The following is a 25,865-nucleotide window of genomic DNA, read 5'->3' as shown; positions in this document are numbered from 1 at the left end:
ACAAAGTAGGTGCAGCGTAATTTGCAGAACGTGCAAATTTGCATAATATGTGATTTGCATAATGTGCAGATGAGGCCACCTGGGTTTGGGAAGCTTGAATATGACAACCCTACCTGGCAGAGACTCCCTGCCGACTGCCCAGCTGGTGCTGGAAAGCCGATCCCGGTGCCTGACGGCCCGTTAAGGAAGGCAGGCATTTCCTCCTGGGAGTCTGCTGCTGCCAGCCAGGCCATGAGATCCTAGCAGTGCCAGAGCAACCAAATCCTGCAGGCTTTGCAGGGCACACACATTCGCACACCCCGTGGGTCCAGGGCAAGCGGCCGCCTCTCTCCAGCACCGCCAGGTGGCCCACAGCTGTTTCCCGTGGCGGCCCCTACCCCGAGCTGCCCTTGAGAGGCTGGCAGGTCAGACGCTCTCTGGGCGGCTCCAGCTGCCTCCCTCCCCGGCAAGAGCAGCTGCTTATCTGCCTGCTCTGGACTCGCGAGGAAGCCTGTCACCATTCTGGCCTTCCTGGACTCAGAGGAGAGCACACATCCCCCCCCCCCCCCCGAGGATGCCGCTAGAAAGGGAAGGAAGCTCTGCTCTTTTCCAGCCTTGCAAACAAGGGGCAAGACGAAAACAAAAATGGAAGAATGGACTGAACGAGTGGGACAGGGTTGGTACTTATTTTAGCCGGAGGAGGTGTTCGGCTGCAGGGGTACCTGAGTGGCCTTTTCCTGCTCGCTGTGGACGGTTGCAGAGAGAGCCAAGGGCACTAGGGGCTCTCAGCTCCCTTCCTGGCAAGTTGGCGGAGTCCGATCCCTAGATTGCCAGAATTAGTCGCATCTCTGCTCCAAGCCACCTAATGGCGCAGCAGGGGAATAATTTGCCTAGGGAGCCAGAGGTTGCTGGTTCGAATCCCCGCTGGTATGTTTCCCAGACTATGGGAAACGCCTATATCGAACAGCAACAATAGAGGAAGATGCTGAAAGGCATCCTCTCATACTGCGTGGGAGGAGGCCATGGTCAACCCCTCCTGTATCCTGCCAGAGACAACCACAGGGCTCCGTGGCCGCCAGGACTCAACACCAGCTCGACGGCACAACATCTCTGCCGCTCAGAAGTGAGCCAGGCAGTGGTCCCCTCTAACAGAAAATCCCGGATGCTGTTGACTACAACTCCCAGCATGCTCAGCCAAAGCCCACGGCAGCTAGGGCTTCTGGGAGCTGCAGTCAGCCACATCTGGGATTCCCTCTTACAGAGAACACAGGAGCCAGATCTGCCTCTTGCTCTCTGCCCCATAGAGGAAAGCTGCCTTCATATGTCTGGGGTGGCCATGAGTCCGTCTCAAGCGGCGGCCTCCACTTGAACAGGTTTGTGTTCAGTTTCAGATTTCTCTCAGACTTTTTAAAGTGCCACTATAATTGATTTTTTAAAAGGTCTGTAGCAGTGCTAGTGTCTCTCTCCTTCCTTCCTTCCTTCCTTTCTAAAATGGGTCCTTGATTTCTCCCGCCTGCCATGCATCACGCCCTTTCCCACTTGTTTTGTTTTCCGCTCTCTCTCTCTCCCCCCACATAGATGCCGCGAGGAGTGCCCCATTGGCAAGTACGGGCAGGACTGCAGCCAGACCTGCGACTGCGCCAACGGCGGGCGCTGCTACCCGCTCAACGGGGCCTGCCTGTGCGAATCGGGCTTCCACGGCAGCCGCTGCGAGGAGCGCAAGTGCCCCTCTGGCTTCTATGGCCTGGGCTGCCATTTGCAGTGCCTCTGTGACCCACAGCACACTCAGAGGTGGGTCTGTGCCCGGGGCTGGGCAGTAGGGGGGAGCCAGGAACTCCCTGCTTGGCACCGCAAGGCCTCTGAGGGGCACCGGGAGTGGGGGGACCCCCAAAGGGCGGCAGAGAAGGCCAGGGAGTGGATGCTGCTGGGGCCCTGGTGGTGGGGCTGGACCCTCCAAGCCGACGCCACGCTCTGGGCCCTCAGAGGGCATGAGCAAGAGCTGCTCTCTCCTTCGGGCCCGGAGCAGCTGCTCGTCTGGAGGAGGCTCTCTCCTCTTTCCCCCCTTCGTGGGGCTGGCTAGAGACCCCAGCAGTGCTTGTGGTTTGCTCCGGAGGCGTCTGGGAGACCCCAGGTCTATGAGAAGGTGCCTGCGGTGGGGAGGTCCGAGTGGCCTCCCGCGACTGGCTTCCCTCTCCTGTCAAAGGCTGTGCTCCCGACACAGAGTGTAGGGCCTTGCTTGGGTTTGGCCAAGTTCCCTGCCAGATGAGAGCGGCTGGTTTTTTTGGGGTGGGGGGCGGGGTGGGGGCACACTGGCATCTGGTGGGCCACTGTGTGAACCAGGATGCTGGACTAGACGGGCCTTTGGCCGCCTGATCCAGCAGGGCCGTTCTCGTGTCCTGATGGGTGTGTGTCCGTCTGCTTCCTTGCTCATCTCTGCAGCTGCCACCCCTTCAGCGGGGAGTGCACCTGCCAGCCGGGCTGGGCCGGCCTCTCCTGCAACGAGACCTGTCCCCACGGCTACCACGGCGTCAACTGCCAGGATCCCTGCCTGTGTCTGAACGGGGGGACGTGCGACAGCCGGACAGGGCTGTGCCTCTGCCCAGCGGGCTACCGGGTAAATCAGTGGGGCCGGGAGTCAGCGGTTCAGCTCCTCGGAGCTTCCGGCAGCCAGTTCCATAGGACCCCAACCGATTCTCCGTCCAGTCGGGCGCGACTGCACCGATCGACTTCCAACACGCAGCTGTTCGGCTCACGGGAGGCTCCCCGCACGAAGAGCTGCGGCTGCAGGTTGAAGTTCGACGTGGCGTTTTGGGAGCCAGAGATTTCAGGGCTGCGGAGGGCTGGAGGTCAGCCAGTTGGGTGGAAGAGAGACGGTGGTCTTGAGTCAGGGTGGCCGTGCATTTGGGGTAGCCCCCAGATTTTGGCTTCTCCACCCGGCTGCTAAATTCCACCCGCATTAACATGGATTTCAAATGCCCTGCCCGGATTGCCTGGATTTTACTCTGGATCTGGCCACATGGGAGGGCAGAGACAGAGGGAAGAGCCTACAGATCTGTCAGATAAATCAATCGATGAAATGCAAATTAGTTCCTGCATAATTTGCATAATATGCAAATTGCATAATTTGAATAATATGCTATTTTGTATAATTAGCGGGGAGTCAATATTTACTTAATTCGATGTAACGGGATTGTGAAGCTATTGTAAAAACCAATGAAAATTTTTAAAAGGAAAAAAAATTGTATAGTATGCAAATGAGGCTACCCGGATTTGGGAAGCTTGAAAACGGCAGCCCTATCTTGAGCGGGATGAGGGTCCACGTGTCAGCTCCTTGCCCTTTGCAGGAAGGCGAGAGCAAAGATGTGCCAGAAGAGCACTGAGCCGGCTGGCGAGGTTGGACGAAACCATCCCTCGGCTGGCGAGGGCCGGGCGGATGTTCCCCAGCCTTGCCGGGGCTTCCACTCTGCCCCCTTGCGTGTCTTGCAGGACCGGCACTGCTCCAGCCGCTGCCCGGCCAACACGTACGGCGTGAACTGCTCCCTGCCGTGTGCCTGCCGGAACGCCCTGGCCTGCTCCCCTGTCGACGGGGCCTGTCTCTGCAAGGAAGGTGCGAGAGAGGGGAACGGAGGCGGGGGGTGGAGCGGAGACCCCTGGCCCAGCCCTCCGGATCGGCATGGCTTGCCCTGCTTGTGCCAGTCCTGGCCGCCTTGTGGGTGCCGCCGGAGTCCCTGACAGGGAGGAGAGCTGGCTTTGCGACAGCCAGCATGGAGGGTCCCCTTGGCTAAGCAGGGTCAGCCTGGCTTTGCTTTGGGATGGGGGGCTCCATGTGAGCTCTCTAAGAGATTCCCCTCCGGGCCAGAGCTTTGGGGGGGTGGCAGCGCATCTGCTTTGCATGCTGGAGGTCCCAGGTCCCATCCCCGGCAGCGTCTCCAGGTGTAGGGTTGGGCAGAACTCTGCATCCACGGAGAGCTGCTGCCGGTCAGTGTAGACAACACTGAGCTAGGCGGACCAATTGCCTGACTTGCTGTGAGGCAGCTTCCGAGGTCCCCGTGCCCGTTCTGAAGGCTGTGATGGCTCGCGAAGGCGTCTTGGGGTTCCCCCCTTCCCCTGAAGACACCCCTGCTAATCTCTTGCGCCCCGCCCTCTAGGCTGGCAAGGAGCCGACTGTTCCGTGCCCTGCCCCGGAGGCACCTGGGGCTTTGCTTGCAATGGGACCTGCCGGTGTGCCAACGGGGCGGCCTGCAGCCCCGTCAGCGGGAGGTGCTCGTGTGCGGCAGGATGGCGTGGCCGCGGGTGCGAGGAGCCGTGCCCGGTAAGTCACCTTCCGGACAGAACCGTCCCTACCACTCCTCTGCCTCAGAAGAGCCCTGCTGGACCAGCCCCGGGGAGGCCCCTCTAGGCCAGCATCCTGCTTCATTCAGTGGCCCGCCAGATGTCCCCGAGAGGCCTGCAGGCAAGAGGGGAGGGTCTGCCCCCTCTGGTGTCAGTCTTGTGGTGTCTGGAGGGGGCAGAGCCTGTGGCAGAACTAGCCGGACCTTTCTGGAGGGTGGCTGGCTTCACGGGGTCGTGGAACGCCTCATGTGAGCTTTTCGTGTTGGGACTAAAGAGCTGCCAGCTCTCTGGTTCCTCTCGGTAAAATCAACAGGGGCCTGGGCACCTTCCAGATTGCACGCTATCACCGTGTCGCAAGGAGTCCCTGAAGTGTGCGTCCGTATTGCCTGTGTTTTGACAGTGCAGCCCCTGCGTCGTAAGGAAGGGGCCGTTCATATTACCAACGATGCCTTCTTTTGGATTTTATTGTTGCACCACAGCCTTATGACGTCGCATCTGTGTTGCAAAAGAAAAAAAAGGGGTGGGTGGGAAGCAGTTGTATTTGCCCGTGGTAGGAGGCTTGCCCCCTTACAACGGAGCTCTAATGTGGTTTGAATCCGGTGCCAAAAATGTTGTAGTTTGCACCGTAAGGCTCGCAATCTGGAAAGTGCCCTGGAGCACCTTCCTTCTGAGGCAAGGTGACGACGTCTGGGGCTTTTGGGATCTGGAAAAGAGGCGGCTACGGGGGGAGATGGTAGAAGTGTATAAAATTATGCCTGGTGTGGAGGGAGCGGATGGGGGAAAGTGTTCTCCTCTCTCACAACACTAGAACCAGGGGGTCATCCCATGCAACTGATTGCCAGGAAATTTAGGATCCACAGAAGGAAGGATCCTTCTGTGCATGATTAATCTATGGACTTCCTTGCCATGGGATGTGGTGATGGCCACCAGCTTGGATGGCTTTCAAAGGGGCTTAGACAAATTCATGGCAGACAGGTCTGTCAATGGCTACTACTGTGGTGGCTGTGGGCCACCTCCGGCCTCAGAGTCACGATGCCTCTCAATACCAGTTGGAGGGGAGCCCCTGCAAGAGAGAGGGCATGCCCTCCCCTCTTGCCTGTGGGCTTCCCAGAGGCATCCTGGTGAACCAATATGGAAACTGGATGCTGGAGTCAGATAGGTCTGACCCAGCAGGGCTGTTCTTATGGGTCAGGGATCCCCGCCCAATGGCTTCCAGCCCTGGGAGCCCAGAGGGTGCCATAACCTTTTCGGTTCCTTTGGGGAGAACACAAAACGCAGACCCACTCCGACCTGTGAGGCATGTGGCTGTTTGCGGTGAGTGAGCAGGTGCTGGAGCAAGGGGTTCTTTTTCGTCTCTCCCTTCCGACTCCATCAAATTTCTCATTGCTGGGTTGTCCCGAAATGGCCAGAGCAGTGTTGGAAGGGAAGGCAGCCGGATGATGCCTGTGGGCAGGAGACTGTCCCGAGGTGGGCGCGTGTGGGAGCCGTAGGAGAGTTTGCTGGCCGAGTGAAGACCTCTCGTTTCCTTCCTCTTCCCTTTTCCTCTCCCTGCTCACAGAAGGGGCTCTACGGCTTGGACTGTGGCAAGAAATGTGCCTGCCAGAACGCAGACGGCTGCGACCCGGCCACAGGGCGGTGCCACTGTCTCCCTGGATGGACAGGTGAGGGGGAGGAGGCTGCCGGGGGGCTGGGTGTCGTCCAGGGAACCGGCCACCGATCTGTCCGGTGGAGACGACCCCGAGCTGTAGCAGTTAGGTGGAGAGGACCCCGAGCTTGCCCGGAGCGCCGTCGGCACTTCCGGGCAGGGTCTGAGCTGCAAAGTGGCTCCTCCTCTCCCCACAAGGCACGAAGAAATGAGGAACTGGTCGTCTTGGGAGGGCTCGTTTGCCGACTCTCAAGAGCAGCCAGAGGTGTGGGAGCGGCTCACTGGGGCCTTAATTGCTGTCACAGTGAGGCTAGTGAACTGGGGCCCTTCTAGACCGGCTGGGCTGAGAGTTCAAGGCCCATCTGGGGTTTTAAGAAGATTGTCCCGGGGTTAGTGCGTCACTGTGCATAGGACTGGACATTCGCAGCGGCCTTCCCTCGGAGCCCAAAGCCGCCGCTTGGCTTCTGTCGATTGGTGTGAGTTGTCCCGCACCTCCTCCAGTGCCTTCGGAGGTTTCTCCGATAGCAGGCGGTTTCTTTGAGACGCTGCTTGCCCTCCGGCTTCATGCTGCTCCCAGGGCAGCTGTTACGATCGAATCAGACGAGAACCGGAAGACTGCAGCAGAAGCGAGTCGTCCTCCGAGGCGCCGAGACCGGCGGCTCGGGTTCCCAGGTGCTCCGTCAGTCCCTTTCCCAGAATGGATTTGACGCGCCCCCCCCCAGCCCTGAGAGAGGAGTCCTCCAGTCGGCATGCCGCCTGGCCCTGGCTCTGTCTGCCACCGGTTTGTCGTTCCCTACAGGCCTCGGCTGCGGCCAGAAGTGCGCGGACAACCTGTGGGGACAGCACTGCAGCCAGCTGTGTGGCTGCAAGAACGGCGCCACCTGTTCCCCCAAGGACGGCAGCTGCGACTGCCCCCCTGGCTTCCGTGGCCCCACCTGCCAGCGCCGTAAGTACACCGCCAGCCTGGCCCCTCTCACTTGGGGCTGCTCGGGAGGGCTGGGCCTCCGCCGACCCGACGCTCTTTCCCACCGAGCACTGTGGCCAGAAGAGCCTCAGGAGTTGGGGCCCACAACGAAGTTGCTGGGTGGGCCTGCTAGGTTTCTCGCTCTCCTTTGGGCTGGGGGAGCAACAGGGATCCCGAGACAGCTGCTTCACGGGGGTGGTGGGTTGAGGCCTGTGGCCTGCTCAGGGCTTGAGAGCAGAGAGATGAAGGCCTGGAGCTTTCCCAGAGGGCAGGTTCTACCGTGGCTTTGCTGCGAGGCTTTACTGTGAGTCCGAACTTGCCGAGGGGGGAAAACCAAGGCAAAAAGTGGATCTTTTAACCCCAGATATACACTCTTAACGTGGGATGAAAAACCTGAATTGTGTGTGACGTGCTCCCTGATAGTTCGCAGGGACTTCGGGGTAAATTTGGCCGATATGTGAACACACACCCCCTCCATTCTGGAGGAGATGTGAACGAAAAGCCGGGTGTGAAAAACTTCCTGGGGGCAGAATCCAGGGATTTCCATTTCCCCCAGTAAGAGTGCTTTCCCTCAAGGCTTCAGTTTCACTTGCAAGGCACAGAGCTGACTCCTGGCAATCCAACCCCAACTCTACGCTTGGGAAGCAAAAGGTTAGGGCTCCCCCTGGAGGGACCAGGCTTGTGGCTTCAGGTCAGGGAGCAGTGCGGTCTCATGCCCTGTCCCTCTCCGCAGGGCTGGCCTTAAAACCGGGCTCCAAAGAGATGCCATGCTCCCGTCTAGGATGGCGTAAGATGGGCGTGTCTTCCACTGCCTGGAACGGTTGCTCTGGGCGGTCCTTTCCGGAGGTGAGGCGGTCGCCTCATCAGCCGATTAGTGGAGTCCCACCGATTTGGAGCCTGGCCAGATTTTTAGGGAGCACCTCTCCTCGCCCTCCATGCCAAGCTTGTGAGAGGCCCAAGGAGAGAAGAGGAGGCTGCTGGTGATCTGCCCCCTCCGCCCCGAACCACTGTCAAAGCTTGCAAGGGTCAGTCCCGAAAGGGGGCTGGCCCCCAGTCCAGGGGCAAGGGCAAGGGAGCATCTGGCTGGGTGTCACAATCCCTTGGGCTGGCACTGGGTGCCACTGATTAATCCAGATGGTTCACAGAATGAGAGGGCACCGTGCAGAAAGTGCGTCCGAGGCCTGTAGATTTGCATGTCCCTGCTGTAGCAGTCCAGTTCTACCCTCTTGATTATACGCGGATCTTGCGGGCACTCCACAGTGAGAGAAACAGGGGATTGACAAAAGAGGGACCTCCCTCTGAATTGGCTTTTGAGATCCTGCAAACGCCCTCCCTCTGAACTGGCTTTTGAGATCCTGCAGACGGCCTCCCTCTGAATTGGCTTTTGAGGTCCTGCAAACGCCTTCCCTCTGAATTGGCTTTTGAGGTCCTGCAAACGCCCTCCCTCCTGGGCCCACCATTTCTGCTGTCGCTCCTGTAGTGAGCTCTCTCTCTCTCCCCCTTTTCCCCTCCGTGCCACTGCAGCCTGCCAGGCGGGGCGTTACGGCAAGAAGTGCTCCATGACTTGCAAGTGCTCCAACCACTCCATCTGCCACCCCGTGGACGGCTCCTGCGACTGCACTCCTGGCTGGACAGGCAGCTACTGCTCAAAGCGTGAGTTCACCTGGGAGATAGTGTGGGTGGAACTCCTCCGCCGGTAACGGAGAACAATATTGCTGGTGCTCTCTGTCGCCTCCTGGCTGGTTGCACTCCAGAGCTGTGTTCTCCGTAACAGGGATTCCTCCGATGTTGTCGACTACAACTCCCAGCATCCCCAGCTGCAGTGGCTTTTGGCTGGGAATGATGGGAGTTGTAGTCAACCTCTGGGAGTCTCTGTTACAAGGAACACTGCTCCAGAATGGAGGCAGGAGTAGGTCGCAGATGGCGAGCGGCAGGCGGAGTGCCTGCTGCGGAGAGTGTGGAGCTCCACGCTGGGAAATGCGGAGCTCCGCTTCCGAGATGTGGAGGACATCTCCTTAGCTGGCACTGCTGATGAGGTGGGCTCGTCCTTGTGGGCAGCTGTTCTTATGATAGGGATCCGTTTTTATTTCTTTTTAGTTCTCTATGTAAACCGCTGTGGGAACTTGGGTTGAAAAGCAGTCTATCACTATCTCTTGTTGTTGTTGATGATGATGATGCCTCTCCTCCCTCCTGGGGCTGATCCCGCTGGTCTCTCTGCAGGCTGCCCGGCCGGGTCCTTTGGGGGCAATTGCAGCCGGCAGTGCCAGTGTGCGAACGAGGCCCCGTGTGACCCCGACTCGGGGAGGTGTTTGTGTCCCACGGGCTACACCGGGCGTCGCTGTGAAGACAGTAAGTGCTGAGCCCTGCCCCACTGCCCCCTCCCTCTCTCTTCCCTGGGGCACATGCCCGGAGAGGTACCTGCCTCTCTGACCCCACCTGTGGCCGGGGGTGGGTGAGCAGTGTAGCAGCAGGCGCCCAACTCCTCCTCTCCTCCCGTCCGCTTGAGGAACGCAGAAAGCTGCCAGAGACCGAGGCAGACCTCTGGGGGATCCATCCCAGTCTTGCCTGCCCTGACTGGCAGCATCTCTTGTCAGGCTTCGGGCGGGAGTCTCTCTCTGCCCTACCTAGAGATACTGCCAGGGATGGACCCTGGGACCTTCTGCACGCAAAACAGATTCTCTCCCACTGAGCTGAGGCCCCATACCCGTCCCCTCAGAGCACAGCGTGTGTCCCAGGGGTCGGTTGGCCCTCCCTCTCAGAGCAGGAAGAGTTGCCCCCTGCCCGTTGAGAAACCAACAAAGCTGCTGGGCGCTGGGCACGGGCGGCAGTGTTGGCGACTGCATTGCTGGGCTCTGTGGTGCAGCCGCTTCAGTGGTCAAAGGTGGAGCCTCTGCTGGTTGAGCCACGTAGAGTTGGTCACCTTGTAATGCCTCTTTCTCCCCCGACACGTAGAGCGCTCCGACCACCCCTTCACGATGGTGCCTTCCGCCCCGGCTGGCTACGTCTCCCTGGGGGCTGTGATCGGAATCGTCATCCTGACCGTCCTGCTGGTGGCCGTGGTGGTGCTTTTCCTCTGCTATCGGCACTGGCAGAAGGGCAAGGAGAGCCGGCACATGGCTGTGGCCTACACCACAGGGAGGACGGGCAGTTCGGAGTACGCAGTGCCAGGTGCGGCTGGGGGCTGGGGCACGCTAGGGGCTGCAGCCCCTCCATGCTCCCAGTGCGTGGGGGCTGCAGTGAAAGTGCACGGCTGCCCTTCAGGGAGGGAACCCACGCGCACGGAAACCAAGCCCAGAGGCACCAAGTTCTCTGTTTAGCAGGGGGAGAGCAACTGGCCCTGTCCGTCCCCAGCACAGCATCCAAAAATGGGGAAGGGAATTTCTACAGTCCCAATTTCATTGTTCCTTCGTTCGTCGATTTATTTTATTTATTTTTATTTATTTTAAAATATTTCTATACCGCCCAAAACTTGCGTCTGTGGGCGGTTTACAATTAAAATCATCGAAAACCTTAAATCTAAAAGAGTCTAAGAAGGGTGAACCAGAGAAGAGCTCTGAACAGTGTGCCTCTGTCTCCGCCTGCCTAGATGTGCCTCCCAGCTACACACACTATTACTCCAACCCGAGCTATCACACCCTGTCGCCCTGCTGCTCCCCAGGCCTTCCTGTCCCCAGCATCCCGGACCAGCCCAGCCCTGGCAAGGTAAGGACCGCTGTGAGCATTGCCGTTGGCGGCTCTTGAACTCGGATCCCCATCCAGCAAAGACAGTTTGGGAAGCCAGTTTCTGGATCCGGAGAAGACAGCCCCGCTATATTTATTTATTACACACACACACACACACACACACACACACACACACACACACAGCGCTTTTTTTGTGTAATTTTGGGTTTTTTAAAGAGACTTGGGAGGGGTTCAGAGGTTCAATCCGCTCACTCTTCTTGTTGACCCTTGCCCACTCCTTGCAATTCAAACTGCCTTTGAGTGATTGGGGGGTTCAAACAATTTCCAGGGGTTCAATCTGCTTATTCCTCTGGGTAACACTTGGTGACATTAAGGGATTTGGGGGGATTTTTGCCAATTGAAAAAAAATTCTGCTTAATTTTTTTTGGTTTTTTGGCAGTCTTGGTTCCTCTAACCCCATTTCCCATTCATTTCAATAGCTCGCCAACCATGGGGTTTTGCCGGAACGGAACCCTCGCGGTTGGCAAGAGATCTGTAAGATCCAGGCCAGCCATTTAGGCTGCAGGTGCCCACTTCTCGCTCCACATCTTCCAAGCCCATGTCTTTTGTGTGTTTCGACAATCCAAGCAGGTCTTTTTCCTCCTCATCTCCTCCTAGAATGCGCAGTGGAGTAAGACATTGACCAGTCCAGTATGTATCCAGTCAGCTTTTTATCCTGCCCCATAAATGGTGTGATATTTAAACAGTCTGATTCCCTCTATCTTTGGCCCAAAGGCTTTAAAAAAGATTACGAAAGGGGGAAAGCTTGAGGTTTGGATTGCCCTCAGGTCCAGACTCCACACGAGGTTTGTAAAGTGCCTGTGTTCTTAAATGCAACTTAGAATTTGGGCAGAAGCCAAGAACTTCACATTGTTAGGATCGCTGCCAAGAACCTTTTGTATACAGGGAAGCGAATTTCCAGTTCTCACATCTCATCTCTCGGAGGCAATTTGGGGGCAGCCTGCTTCCCTGAAAACATCCAGGATTGCTGTTACGATCCACATTTTAACAGGAACAGATTCCAGCTCTGCCCTGACGAGTCCTTCCCTTCAGGGGTCCTTTAAGACAGACCTAGGAAATTTACGGGGGCGCATCCAGTAACAAAATATCTGCCATACCCCATTCTTTAGCACCAGATGTAGCTCGTGGGCGGATATTTTCCCAGGACAATCTTTGCATCGTGGTCAAATTAGGTTTCCTCCACTTTTTTTTTTTTTTTAAGCTCCATACCACCCAAACTGCCTTACTGTGTTACAAGGGGATGGTCCCACCATAAGCATTTTTTGGGGGGAGCCACAAAAGCCTCAAATAAAATGGTTGGCTTGTTCTAATACTTTAACGGTTGGCTTGTCTTTCAGGGAACCATTTGTGGCCGGGAGAAGGGGGGCAGAGGCTACAATTTTGGTTGCCTTGTCATTCAAATGTAGGCACCCTCTGGCCGTTAGAAGGGCAATTTCTGATAACGTTGAAACTGGATTGTATGTTTCTGATGAGAGTCCAGCAACCAAATTCTTGGCACGAAAGTGAAGCCAATAAATCCACCCCCGTAATAGGCATTTCCTTCATGAGCTGCCCAAGGTCCTGGCTTCAAATGTGTCAGTATAAAGATGTTAACCGGGGGTGGGGGGGCAATTCTTTCCTGGTAGCTCTGAGCTTATGCAACAGTCAGTTTTGATGCAGGGCATTGAAGGTGGGAGAAAGTGCTGTGGAAGCTGTGTACAGTGTCCTCCTGGGCCCCAGCTAGGGGGAGCTCTCCCACACTGGAAGCCTGGCTTGGCTCTGAGGCCTGGCTTATCCGTTCCTCTCTCTGTCAACCTGAGATGCTCTTCTGGGTGACTCTATCTTCTCTCTCACCTTTCCAGTTGACCGGCAACCAGCTTTTCCCCAGCGCCAAGAGCCTGGAGCGAGACTGGCCTGCCATGTATGGGACAGACTGCAACGCCACGCTGCCGGCGGACTGGAAGCACCAAGGCGGGGTCCCGGCGCTGAGCCCTGTGGGGCAGGGTAAGACCAGGGGGTGGTCCTTTTTTGGCATTAGAAGGAGAATTGAGTGGAGTGCGGGCGGCGGGGGGAGGCAGCAACTACTCACTCTGTGCGCGAGGGACTGGAAAGTTAGCCTTCGGCCTGATCCAGCAGGGCTGTTTTGATGGCCTTATGTTCATGAAAATGAGTAACCAGGAATATTTTCAAACATTCCAAAGCTGCCCTTCAGTCATTTGAGGAGAATGCAAAATTGCCCTGGGGCTGTGGGAGTAAAGGTTCTCGTACTGTTCTGCTGTGCCTCGTTTCCGCTAGTCCAATGTGGGGTGGAGAAGGTGTGATCCCTCAGCGTAGTGGAACTTGGGGTCACCCAGTGGAATTACTTGGCAGTCCATTCAGGATGGCCACCCAACCTATGATGGGTGGAATGGTAAACCGTGTTTTCCTAAGGGGATGAACCAGATCAAATGGGAGGATAGAGCGGGATCTGTTGGAGCTATTCACCATGATAGCTAAATGGAACCTTCTGGTGTAAAAGACAGTGTGCCAGGGAATAGCAGCCGCTGGGGACAGGAGGAAGCCACAGCAGGGGAGGGTTTGTGCCTCCAAATCCCTTTATGTGGACTTCCTGGAGACATCAGCTTGGTCTGGGTGGAAAGCAGATGGTGGACTGGATGGACCCACTCTGGTCTAATCCAGGAGGCCTGCCTGCTCTTCCAGTCCTGCTCCACCTAGGACAGGATTCTCATTGGAAATGGGCTCCAGGGTTCGGTCCTGGTGAGCGTCATCTAACCAGATTGCCCCCTCCCGTTTCCTTTTTGGCAGGAGGAAGCCAGATGGACCGTAGCTACAGCTACAGCTACACCAACGGATTAGGGAAATACCAGAGCCAAGGTAAGGGCTGGTGACAATTCACAGGGACAATTCCCCCGTGATTTTGCACTCATGGTTTGTGTATGTGGGTGGCCTTGGACATCAGCTTCTGCCTCTGCTCTCAAGTGGGAATGAACCACTCAGAGGTCCTCTTGAACAAAAACAGGGCCAGGAGCTTGGAAGAATTGGCTTATATTCCAACCAGAGCACAAATGACCACAAAAAAAGAAAACAAGAGGAGAATCAGCATGATGTGCAAGGCTGTTTTAGTTCCATCTGCTGGTGACCCGTGAAGCCGCCATCTTTTGGCATGTTAGAATAAAGGGAGTTTGAAAAAAGATGGTGGTCTTGCAGATTGCCAGCAGGTGCTGCTTAGAATGTAATGTGACATTCCCCTTTGCAGTATGATTTTTCTCACTTTATTTTTCACGATAATTTTATGTTGCTGTTGAGCTATATCAGCATCTGGAAGAGCCCCATATCTGTCTGTGCAATCCTACCCACTGCTTTTTGGCCCTTAAAGTCCCCTGAGGCTGATTGGGCTGTGGTGATGGTAGAAGCCACAGTTGACGGAAATACCCCAACAGGGTCTCGACTCTTGTCCTAGCAGCCTTGTCCTTTAAATCCTTTCCCTCTCTCTTGGCCAGCCCACCCTAGCACTGCTGTCTCCCCTCCGCCTCCATATAACACCCAGCTCCTCCTGATCTTCCGTGCTGCAAAGCTCCTTCAGAGGCCCCTCTCTGATTTATCCCCTCCTTGCATCCATTCCCAATATGCCTTCATGCCATTTACCCCTCCTTGCCTTTGCGTTCCCTGCAACCTGGGAGTGCTTCTCAGCCCTCTGTGCAAGATTCTGAGCCCAGTCAAACTGACAACTTCCTTTTCCCTCACAGAAACTGAACCACAAACACTTCATTTCTCGTAGTGACTGAATATTTGTGCCACAGCACCAGCTTTGCTGCACTGCCAGACACATGGGAGTGCTGGACAATCGGGGTCTCTCCTGGGAGGGCTGCTTGTAGGGTACGGGGCCTACCCAACTGCTACACAAACCAGCTTGGCCTGTTGCAGAGTTTTATTATGCGGTTTGTGTCTCTCCATTCCAGGAGCAGCGGTCCCTTAACTCTCTCTTCCTTTGTAACCAGAGGCACTCTTCCCCCTGGACTTCGGGGCCAATGTCCAGGGCCTCCGCAGCCCCTGGGCCCCCCCAAATCCTCTCTAGTCTGTCCCTGGTGGTGTGGTTGCCTGGCCGAGATCGATGATGCTTAATTTGCAGGGGAGGGGTGGCCTCCAAATACCTCTAGGTCCAGGCTCCTAAATTACATAGGTGCACCTCTGTTTGTAACTTGCAACTTGGCACCCAGGCAATAAACAAACAGTAGTCACAGGTTTTTTGGGGGGTGGGTGGGTGGGTTGGATGAGCTTTCCTAAATATCATAAGATATGAAGCACTAAGTGTCTGTGGTAGATGCTGAATGAGAGAAACTGGGGGTGGGATTGGAATTAGCATCTACAACTGTGTTTCAACCCCGTCCCCTGCAATTGACGTATGAACGGTTTAGTGAGAGGAGCAAGCTCTCCAGCCAGCCTGGGGGACGGAGAGGGAGAGAGTCGGCCTTCCACAGGACAGGCCGGTTCAGCCTCCAGCACCCAAGGGCGTGGTCTGTGAGCCTTTGGCTTCCCCAGCATGAAACGGGCCCCAGGGCCTTGCACCCGCGTTGCCCATCCCTTTGGGGACGGAATGGGCACCACTCTAGCTGGGCGTGCTGCAGTTTGCATGTGTCCAGTTTGTTCGTTATCATTTATCCGTGCCGTCCCCCCAGGGATTCGGCCTTGCCTCTAGTCTCCAGAGCGGGCAGGATGGCCCAAGTTGGCCCCCAGACTGGGAATGTGGTCCAGCAGGCCCCTCGAAGCATAGTGGCTGGTCTGGTCTTGGCCACGGCCCTCTTTCCCTCTTCCCAGCAGGTTACAGCCAGGCGGAGCCGCTGTGCCGAAGCGACAGCTCCCTCAGCAGTGAGAACCCCTACGCCACCATCAAAGACTTGCCCGTCCTCACCGGCAAGCCCTCGGAGGGCAGCTACATGGAGATGAAGTCCCCGGTGAAGCGGGAGATGTCCTACGCTGAGATCGGCCTCTTTGAAGAGTCTGCCCAGAGCCTCGAGGAGGAAGCAGGTAGGCACCCCATCAAACTGGTCTCTGGCGGTGTCTGGGCAGCCCACGGATTTGAGGCCACCGCTCACCGTTGCCCTGTGGACATCTTCTACGGTCCGATCCGATCCGGATCCAGAGTTCTGTTGACAGAATAGCGCTGGTGACCTTGTCCTGGCTTTTGCATGTGTTTCCAGCAGACTCAATTAGGCCATCAACAGCTCTGCGTGATGCACAGCAGTTCATATGACGATGTGCAAACTAGACAATGCTAGAAGATATTGCTGTTTGTTTAATGCTTTGTATTGTGGTTGTGTATTGGAGGTGATTAGGTCCCTGAAAGGCCTCTGCCTGGCAGATGGAATCAATGTTCAAAAATAACATTTTCCAACACCATTCAGTGGTAATTGGAAGCCCTGGATGCAGACATAGGAGCATTAATACCTCCACTTGCATTTCCTTGTGCATTTCGGCATCACCATCTGCTGTGCCCTTGAGGTGTGGGGGCATCTCTGGGCACGAGGACACAGTCCCGTGTGCTAGATGTGTTTTGGGCCGTAGACCAGCCCATGAGGATTAGAAACTTCCTGAGAAAGGAAAGCCAGCATTTTCTTTCCAAAGAGGTTTCCCTTCGCTTGTCCCATCCCGGGTCCTTTGCGGTCTGCGGGCCGCTTTTCCACACAATGCCACGTGTAGGGGCGTCTCTCAAGAGGAACTGCACAAAAAACCAGAAAATGCAGATGCCTTGTCTGTGAACCTTGCCCAACGGAAGCGAGTTGCGTTGTGCCCTTCTTGAAAACGTGTTTTCGTCTCTCTTTCCTTCTAGATACCGGCTTGGTTGGTGCGGAGGGTGTGGTGCCGGCAGCTCCAGCGGTCCCCCCGAACCACTACGATTCCCCCAAGAACAGCCACATCCCTTGCCACTACGACGTGCCCCCTGTCCGGCACTACCCACCGTCGCCGCCGCTCCGGAGACAAGACCGATGACGTGGGACGCAGGCGTCCTCGGGGGACTGTATCCCACCCCACCCCTCCCGGCACCGGCCTCTGGCGCTCTTTCTCGGGGCCACGGCGAAGCAGAGGGAGAACGGGCAAGCCACTCTCCCACAGCCCAGCTTCTCTCTCGGCCCTGGGGAATGGGGAGGAGGCCAGCCTTCGGCATACGGACGGCCTCTCGCCGTTGTGGGGGCTTCGCTCGGTAAGCAGCTGCTTTCGAAGCCCACGCGCAGTCAAAGTCTCTCTCCCTCTGGATCTGGGCCCTCGGCAGGGTTCCAAGGCGACTTCCCCACCCTTGGGCGGCAGTGAGTGTGTGTGAGATCCCGCAGTCCTTTTTCTCTTTCTTTCTTGCTGGTTCTCTGCGATAGGCGGACTGCAGTAGTCAGAGTCGCACACTGGCTATTTCTCTCTGCAGTGATAGCAGCTCTGTGTATGTGCGCACAGTGTGCTTTCCATTTGGCAAAGTGTGTACTATTTCAACCTCGTTGCTTTGTCACAGAACCGCAACGCTCGATGAACCTGGCGTGTTCTGTTGCTGAGGAATCACGGTCGAGATATTCATCTGATATCACGGTGGGGCCGCTCCCCAGTGGCAGAGCCTCTGTTTTGCACGCAGAAGGTCCCAGGTTCCACCCCTGCTCACCTCGTGGGGAAGAGCCCTGCCCCAAGCCCTGGAAAGATGCTGCTCGTCAGAGTAGACAAGGCTGAGCTTGATGGAGCAGAGGTCCGACTCGGTCCAGGACAAGGTGACTCCCAAGGCTCCTCGAGCTGGGGGTCTCAGTCCTCCTCTCTCCTGCCAGGCGGCCGAAAGCCTTGTTGGGTTCACAGGTTTGCTCACGCTAGAGGCTGCCGCCATGGGCGTCATGGTTTAGCGGGCAAGGAAGGAGGGGTTTTGACTAGGCGCAGGGGTCAGGTGCCCTGGGCTGCTGCAATCTCCCGGGAACACCCCTTTCAGACATGCACTTATACATGGGGAAAGCACAAGGGCCAAAGGGGTCTTAAAGACAAAGTTCAATACCCCCCCCTTTTGTGCATCTCTCCCCCCGCCGCCACATTACTGGCTCTGGCTGACCTCCGCCCTGAGGTCCTTCCCCGATTTTCTTGCCTGCTGAACAGCAAGGGGTGGGGTGGGGGTGGGTGGGAGAGAGAGTCTCCTCGACTTCCAAGGATTTCTCAACCCTCAGATGCCTCTTGGTTCTGGGGGAGGAGAGAGCTGCTGTTGGAAGTTGCAGTGGTGGCAGGGTTCTTCCCAGCCGGGAACTACAGGGTTAATCTCTCCCTCCCCCCTTAGAGGGGAAGGGGTGGGAAGGGTTCCCTCTGGCTCCGCAGACACAGACCCTCCCCTCCCTCCACACAGACAGGCATCTCAGCGAAGCTTCTGATTTTTTCAGGAAAGGTTCCTACAGGTAGGAAGTCTGGTTCCCAGAAGTTTTTTGCAAGCTTTTTCTCTCTTGTTGCTTTTCTTTTTTCCTTCTCACTTGTGTGTGTGTGTGTCTCCCTCTCCTTCCTTCCTGTCTCTCTGCCTCTCTCTTTTCTTCTACTTTTCTTTCTCTTTCTTTTTTAACTTCCTCCCTTCCTATTTTCTCTCTCTCCCTCCTCTTATTTTATTGAGATCTATTGAAACCACTTTTTGTTGAAAAGCAGTATGTAAATATTCATGGTATTCTACTCATCTTCCATCCTCCCTTCCTTCCAGGAAGTTGCCCTAGAATAATGTAGTTGTTCTACAAATAACATTTGTTACTTCTTCTTTACTTCTTCTTCTTCTTCTTCTTTTAAACCCATGGGACCATTAGGTCTAGACTCTGCAGAAACTTCACTGCACCCCACTGGCTGACCCGGATCATCCCTAAAGCGGGGGTCAGGGTCTGGTCTAGCTGGGAAAGTGTACAGCTCTCTGATAACCACAGAAGCTGGAGGGCCCACCACATGCCATGGGTCGGATGGTTCTGCCACCCAAATGCACCAAGGCAGAGACTACTTTCTGCACAACTCGCTGTCAATGTGTGGAAAGGGTGGGCTTAAGATTCTTAAGAGAAGTGGATTCAGATATTCTTAGCAGGTGTCCCCCCACCGCCCTTGTTCTAAGGGAGGTGTTGCCATGGTACAACCCAACGAGGCGATGTAGAAAGTCAGCACTTTGCCCTGCAAAATCCCTCCCCCCACCATCCTCCAATGGCACAGCCCTTGGTCGCACCAGCCTTTCTTCTTCTTCTCAGCAACTTTATTTGGTTTCCGTCAGGAATTGTGAGGAGCATCCTAGAACAAAGGCCAGTCATCTGCTGGCGGGCCTCTCCCTTCCTGCTCGCATTGCTGGAACCCCCGCAGGCCGGCCGTTAGACGGTGCTGAGCTTGGGAGGCTCTTTCAGCCCCGGCCTGTTTCCAGCTTCCTGTCTGGGGTCTGCCCCTCAGTGTACAACGCTGCAGGTGTTCGGTGTGAATAAAGTTTTGCACTGAGGCTGTCGGTTCAGCTGTAAGTCTGTGGAAGGGGCTTGGAGTGGGAAAGGAAGGACAGAAGGGCAGCGGGCTGGAGAGATCCCCTCTGGACTCCAGGCCTGCAGGCGGGGACGCCATTTGGCTGTGTGCAGCACTCGACTAGAAGACCACAAGCCTTGGCCAGAAAATGAGGCGGCAGGCCTGCCCATCACCCAGCCGGAAATCCCCTGCCCACACGTCCACTTTGGCGAGCTGGGAGGCCTCGGCCCCCCCCCGCCGCCCTGCAACCCACAGCCTGGGGTCCCTGGCCTAGAGGGCCCTGCTTTCTGAAGAAGCCGGGGGGGCCTTCAGTGCACTGGAGTCTGGCTGGCTGGCATTCCCCGAGCAGGGGCTGTGCCTTTCTCCCGCGCTGGAAGCAAGCAGTGGATTCGGCCTGGCCTGAAGGGCGCAGGGGGCTGCCCCAGAGGCCTCTTGCCCCCGTGCTGTCTTTGGGGGGACTCCCCAGTGCCTGTTTCCCAGAGGAAAGTGAACGCGCCCTTTGCCTGCCCGGCGAAACGCCTGCCAAGTTGAGAGTTTGGTTGCTTCAGCAAAAGGAGGCCACCGGCAGCCCTGCACTGGCGCTGGGGAGAAGGTCTCTGACCACACGCCATGGGCAGGCGTTTGCCTTTCGGGAGGCAGGCGGCAGCCAGATCCAGCAGGGAGCAGCTGCCGGCACCTTGACCCTGCAGGTCCATTCGTGGCAACTAGAGCAGGTGGGGGGGACACACCAACTGGCCCTCTGGATTTCAATTCACGCGGGGCAGGGGGAGTGTTGCGCTGTGCCCCCGCTGTGAGGACACGAAGGCACACTCCTGGTGACAGAGACTTGCTCGCTGCTGCTGGTCTGGCTCCAAGGCCAGGGTCCTGGCCGGGAATGACTGCCGGTCCCCTCAGAGTCCGATCGTCTTGCTTTTCCGGGGGGCAGCAGCGCTGTCGGCCGCCGGGGAGACGGTCTCGGGAGGGCCGGGGGGCAGTCCTTCCCGCCGGCCACCCTCAGAGGCAGGGCTTGCCGTTGGAGTGGCACCAGTCTCGAGGCTGCTGGCTCTGCTCTCTGGCCAGGCCCAGCCGGAAGCGGCCATTGGGGGTGGGGCCAGGGGGCGGGGCCGAGGGCGGCTCCTCCTCCTCCTCCTCCAGCAGCTGGTCCTCCGCCCCCTCCTCCGTGTCCGAAGCCTCCCAGGAGCTGCGGCGTTTGTTCTCGGCGCTGTAGAAGAAGGAGAAGGTGCGGAAGGCGGGGCTCATCTCCTCCTTGATGCTCTCCAGGATCTGGGTGAAGGAGGGCCGGAGGCGGGGGTTCTGCTGCCAGCACCCCGTCATCAGTTCATGCCTGGAGAGAGGGAGAGAGGGGCCCGGCTGTAAAGGCCCTGCTTCCCAAGGCCAGGGAGTGGTCACGGAGCCCTTTGCCCAGGGCGGGGCAGAATGAGTCCCTCCCCCACCCCCCAGAAAGGCGAGTGTGCTACTGGCTGGGCAGACTCGTGACCCCTGCCTCTGCAGGGCTGAAGCAGGCCTCCCCCACTGCTTCCGCCTTCTTGCCCACTTGCCCCGTGAAAAGCTTGCCCCTGGGCAGGGGGACTCACAGTTTCTCGGGGCAGTTCTCCGGCTTCTCCAGCAGCCCGTTGTCCATCACAAAGTGCAGCACCTGCTCGTTGGACATGCCCTGGTAGGGCTGCTCGGCCAGCGTCGCCACCTCCCACAGCACCACTCCGAAGGACCTGCGGAGAAGAGGCAGCTGCTTGGCACACGCGCTACGTGGCGAGGGGGAGTGCGGGGGGGGGGGGCCTGTCCTGGGGCCTGAAGCCTTGGTGCGGCCCAGGGGGCTGCAGCCAGCAAGACCCTCTCACCTAGCTGCGCAAACTGGGAAGCCAGCCTGCTCTGGAAGTCTTGAGAGCGGGCAAGGAACAGCACTTGGGGCCCAGGGCTGGCCTGAGGATTTTGGATGCCCTAGGACTAGTGACTTGGGGCCCCCCACCCCACTGCTGGCAAGCAGTGCGGACCCCCGGATTTCACTTCAGCAGCACAGGACGGGAGAGAGTTTGGGATCGGGGGAAAGTACCAAGGCCACTTTGCTTTGCTCACTCCCGCTTTCTCTCCCCACATCCCCCCTCCACCACCCCCTGCCCTCTGGGAGGAGAGCAAATGAGCACTCCTGGCAAGTCAGTCAGTGGTTGCTTGGAGAAGGGGGGCATGTATCCCCCCCCCGGGCAAGAACTGGGGCCCTGGGCAACTGCCTACGTCTGCCTAGTGAACAGGCTGGCCCCACCTTGATGCAGGTGCCTCCTTGAGCCAGTGCTGGGAGGCTCTCCACCGGCTCAAGCCTGGCTGCCTGCCCCACAGATCACCAGCTCAAGATCCACGGCAGGGCTTCCAGAAAGGGCAGCCCAGGGCATGCTTTTGCCAGCGCCACATAATGCAGAGTACCAATGCAAGGGGTCTGGAAGACTGGCTACTGGCTTGACACCCGTCATTTGGTTGCCGCAAATTGCCAACCAAACCAATCAAGTGGAGAAAAAAGTCTGGGGAGATGGGGCATGCAGGAGAAAGGGGTTCTGGGCTCCGGCACATCCGACCCTGGAACGCAAGGTGCTGTGGTGGGGGTGGGAGTGAGGTCAGCAGCGGCCTCCCCAGAAACGGGGTGTGCTGGGCATTGCAACCTCCAAAGAGTGCAACGACCTGCTTGTCCTTCTCGGGGCAGGCTCCCCCCTCCCATTCCAGCACGTGGGACTGGCCACCTCCCACGGTCTTTTTAAGAAAGCACCAGGGCCAGGAGCAACCCCCGCGGGGGTCTTCAGCCCAAAGAGGCCGCCTGCTTCCAGTGCCAGCGTTTCCATGAGTCAAGACCCCACGGAAGCCCTGCTCCCCCAGGCACCTACCAGATGTCTGAATGAGTGTTGAAGATCCCGTCCTTCAGGGCTTCTGGGGACATCCAGCGGACGGGCAGCAGGCCCTTCCCCCCCTTGCGGTAGTAGTCCGTCTCATAGATGTCTCTGGTCATGCCAAAATCTTTGGAGGAACCAAGAGGGGAAGGGTCAGGGGTGGTGGGCAGGGTGGAGGGTCACAGGCCGGAGCTGAGCACCACTGGCAACCAAGAGTCTCTCGTGGCACCATGACGGCAAAGATATTTCTGGGGGCAGACGCTCCAGGCGAGGCCAGATCAGGCCAGGGGGCTTTCCAGGTTAGCCGCTCAACAGCGGCAAAATGCTTCTATTCAAGCAAATCGCTTTCAAAACGTAAACGGCAGGGGGAGCACTCTCGCGAAAACAAACCACCCGGAAAAAACAGCAACTCCGTTACGCTGGATATACAATGTCCTAGCACTATATCGCAGCGATTAAATCCGAAACAAGGCACTGGCAATGTGAACGGCACCCTGCTGTCTGCGTCGGGACTGCGGTGTCGCAACACAGGAAGTGGGGAAGCAGGCTTTGGAGATTTGCTGTGACCCCATTGCAGGGTCTAATCTGGAAAGCACCCAGGAGACTCTTGATTTGCCGCCATGAATTGCCCTTTTGCTAAGCAAGGTCCACCTTGGTTTGCATTTGGATGGCTCGCATGTGACCTTTGTAAGAGACCCGCCCCCCCTTCAGGGTAATGGGGCTCAGTGGTAGAACATTTGTAGGGAGCACACACCTCCCTTAACACTTCTTGTGGGCGCCCTCCCTTTAGCCTTCGTTCCAGAAAGACTCCTCTGAGGCTCTGGTCTGAATTGGGTGCGGTGGGAACTTTTACCCATCATATGTCAATCTGAGGTGGCTGCCAGCCCTTTTGGGGCCATGTGACACTCCCCAGTTCCTTGAGGGCCCCTCTTGCCAAAGCCTCCATCGGACAGACTCCTGCCCCACCTGGCTTGCAGAGCGCCCTCCCGCTCACCACCTCACCTCCAATTTTCACCGTGAAGTCCTCGGACACCATGCAGTTGCGGGCTGCCAGATCCCGGTGGACAAACTTCTTGGCGTTCAGGTAAGCCATCCCGTCGGCAATCTCTCCCGCCATCTGGATCATGGCCTTCAGCGACGGGGGAGGCAGGCCTGGGTTGTTCTAGCAGAGGAAAGGGATAAGTGGGGCCAGGATTGAAGGCAACACATATTGATGATGTTGTTTAGGAGAGATCAGCTGGCCTGCCAGTCCAGAGAGCAGAAGCCAAGACCTGAGCCCCAAAGCAGCTGTCCACTGTCCACAGCGGGGTGCTTCCAAAGGGAGAAAGCGTCCCCTCAATGAAAGCATGGGGATCAGGTCTGGCGGGGTACAGAAGGGGAGCAGCAACTTTGGGGAACCAGAAAGTGGCTGGCACTGCTGAGGGATGGGGCAGGGCAAAGGGCTATTCCGCCAGCGAACCAAGCTGTGGTGGGTCATCAGGACCGAAGAACAGTCCAGCCGCCTGTCTCTCACAGTGGCCCACCAGATTGCTTCTGGCAAGCCCACCACAGGCAAGAGCGGAGTGCACACCCTCCCTCCGGCTGGGGCTCCCCTGCGTCCTCTGGGATTCAGAGGCATCTTGCCTCTGAGGCTGGAGGGGGCCTCTAGCCCTCAGCCTAGTAGCCACTGAGAGACCTGTCTTCCATGGATTTATCTGAACTCTTCTTAAAGGGTTTCAGCCAACAGGCTGTTGGCTGTCACCACATCTTGTTTCTGCCAGATGTTGTGGCCCTTTCCGTTCTCTTCATTTGGGCTGGCCTTCCAGTTACTGAAGGAAATCTTTCCCCCTTTTATAGCCTCCTTGACCTTACTTGTTAGCCATGCTGGCATCCTCCTGGACTTGGTGGTAACCCTTCCTCCCTTTTGGAATACATTCTAACTGGGCTTTTATTATTGAAGTTTTAAACCAACTCCACGCATCCTGGAGCCGTGTGACTCTCCTGATCCTCCCAGCTGCCGCCCGCCAGAGTAGGCAATACTGAGCTAAGTGCATCAGTGGTCTGACTCAGTATCAAGCAGCTTCCTGTGTTCCTCTGATTGACGGATTAAGTGCCATCAAGTTGGTGTCGCCTCTTAGCGACCACATTTCTCTACAGGCCAGCAAAATCCTCTGCCAGTCACCCACCTCTGCTTCTGGCCGGAGAGAACGGAGGTAGCTCTTCAAATCGCCCCTCGTCATCAGTTCCATAATGACCAAGGCAGGCTGGCCCTGGGAGACCACACCGAGGAGACGGACCTGAGGCCAGCAACAAGGACAAAGCAGCAGTCACCACAGAGGAGGAGGACAGAGGAGGAGAACAGCCGCCCCGAATTTCCAAACTCTTCACATGCACATTGGGTCAGTCAGCCCTTACACCAGCCCTGCATGGTAGGCAGACCAGGGTGCTTTCCAGACTAGCTGCTCAACAGCAGCAAAATGCCTCTGTTTGGGCAAGTCGCATTTGAAACATAAAGAGCAGGGGGAGCAGTCTTGCGGAAATGAACAACCCAAAAAACCAGCAACCTTTTTACGCTGGATATATGGCGTCCTAGCTCTATATTGCAGCGATTAAATCCAAAGCAAGGCATCAGAAATGGGAACGGCACCCTGCTGTCCATGTAGGGACTGCGGTGTCACTTTTCAACAAAACTTCCCAGAGCAGTTTAAACAAACAAACAAACAAGATGTTTCCCTGTACCCAATGGGCTCACAGTCTAAAAAGAAACATAAGATAGAGACACCAGCAACAGCCTCTGGAGGAATATTGTACTGGGGATGGACAGGGCCACTTTCCCTCCCCTGGCTAAAGAAAGAGAATTGCCTTGCCTCGTGAAACGTCTCTGTTTTGCTGATGAGCATTAACATAGATTATGCACTAAACATGAGACTGGGTTTCTGTCTTTGTCTATATAAAACATTTCAAAGGTGGCATCGTGAAAATCAAGCGCGCATGTTCATCGAGCTTTAAGCAGGAAGAAAATTCCCTGCAAATGGTTGACCAAATGAACATGGTTGTGAATGGAAATGAAATGGAAATGGTTGCAAAGGAACTTCCAGTCTAATACTGGTAGCAAAAGTCACCTCCCATGACTTGACGACGTGGTCTTGCCTTGGTGGCTGAGATGGTCTGCCAGAGGGCAGGAGCACGGAGGTATATTCCAGCTGATTGCTCACTCTCAGCCATCAACAGCACTACCTATCAGCTCACACCCAAACATCTGCCAAGACTTCGTAACCAAAGGCTGACAAAGGTCCCCCATCGACTCCACAAACACTTCACAGGAGCGGGAGCCTGTCCCGTCCTCCAGGAGTCTCAGGACACGCACCACGTGGTGGCACCGGAACGCCTTCATGACGGAGGCCTCGTTCAAGAACTCGATCTGCTCCCTCGTGGTGGCCAGCTCGTTCACCGTCTTCAGGGCTACCTTGGTCTCTTCGCCCTCCTGCTCGATGTCCTTGGCGATGCCTTCGTAGACCATCCCGAAGGAGCCCTGGCCCAGCTCTCGCAGCACCGTGATCTTCTCCCGTGGCACCTCCCACTCATCCGAGACGTACACTAGCGAGGGGAAGCCACGGAAGAAAAGACTTGAGGGGGAGACTGACTTTCCAAGGGGCAGATTTGGGGAGGCCATGAGAGACAGACAGATTGCATCCACAGAGGTATAGCAGAAAGGGGGTTCTTCAGCGCAAAGCCCATTGAGAGGAACAGAAGGTCTGTGAGGAAGTGTTAGCATCCTGACCATTGGGGGCCGGGAAAACCCACCCAGTACAAAGCCAGTTCTACTTATTTCTACTTATTTCAAGTTACTAATTATTTCTTACTACTTATTTCAAGTTACTAAACCTCTAGTTGCCGCTTC

At 56.8% G+C, this 25,865-nt stretch overlaps 2 protein-coding genes across 11 annotated transcripts in view; one reads left to right on the top strand and one right to left on the bottom strand.

Moving 5' to 3' along the window:
• PEAR1 (platelet endothelial aggregation receptor 1) overlaps positions 1-19,098 on the top strand; it is a 49,923-nt gene extending 30,825 nt beyond the window's left edge. For 3 of the 4 annotated variants that reach the window (XM_053278009.1, XM_053278010.1, XM_053278012.1), the window contains 14 exons: positions 1,558-1,770; positions 2,419-2,593; positions 3,466-3,586; positions 4,128-4,291; positions 5,870-5,972; positions 6,756-6,902; positions 8,445-8,573; positions 9,141-9,269; positions 9,873-10,088; positions 10,507-10,622; positions 12,506-12,647; positions 13,449-13,517; positions 15,459-15,668; positions 16,471-19,098. In XM_053278009.1, coding sequence (XP_053133984.1) covers positions 1,558-1,770; positions 2,419-2,593; positions 3,466-3,586; positions 4,128-4,291; positions 5,870-5,972; positions 6,756-6,902; positions 8,445-8,573; positions 9,141-9,269; positions 9,873-10,088; positions 10,507-10,622; positions 12,506-12,647; positions 13,449-13,517; positions 15,459-15,668; positions 16,471-16,631 — 2,095 coding nt within the window. In that variant the 3' untranslated portion in view covers positions 16,632-19,098. The remainder of the gene's footprint in view (positions 1-1,557; positions 1,771-2,418; positions 2,594-3,465; positions 3,587-4,127; positions 4,292-5,869; positions 5,973-6,755; positions 6,903-8,444; positions 8,574-9,140; positions 9,270-9,872; positions 10,089-10,506; positions 10,623-12,505; positions 12,648-13,448; positions 13,518-15,458; positions 15,669-16,470) is intronic. The other variant, XM_053278011.1, reaches the window with a different exon arrangement.
• Positions 19,080-25,865, bottom strand: part of INSRR (insulin receptor related receptor) — a 43,677-nt gene continuing 36,891 nt past the window's right edge. For all 7 annotated transcript variants that reach the window (XM_053278002.1, XM_053278003.1, XM_053278007.1 and 4 more), the window contains 6 exons: positions 25,332-25,561; positions 24,151-24,261; positions 22,988-23,147; positions 21,983-22,112; positions 20,690-20,824; positions 19,080-20,439 (listed from right to left, as the gene is read on the bottom strand). In XM_053278002.1, coding sequence (XP_053133977.1) covers positions 20,109-20,439; positions 20,690-20,824; positions 21,983-22,112; positions 22,988-23,147; positions 24,151-24,261; positions 25,332-25,561 — 1,097 coding nt within the window. In that variant the 3' untranslated portion in view covers positions 19,080-20,108. The remainder of the gene's footprint in view (positions 20,440-20,689; positions 20,825-21,982; positions 22,113-22,987; positions 23,148-24,150; positions 24,262-25,331; positions 25,562-25,865) is intronic.

This window comes from Hemicordylus capensis, chromosome 14 (genome assembly GCF_027244095.1).
Source record: "Hemicordylus capensis ecotype Gifberg chromosome 14, rHemCap1.1.pri, whole genome shotgun sequence".
In the NCBI taxonomy this organism is placed as follows: Eukaryota; Metazoa; Chordata; class Lepidosauria; order Squamata; family Cordylidae; genus Hemicordylus; species Hemicordylus capensis.
Note: the sequence above shows the minus strand (reverse complement) of the source record. Positions and strands in the feature narration are given on the sequence as shown.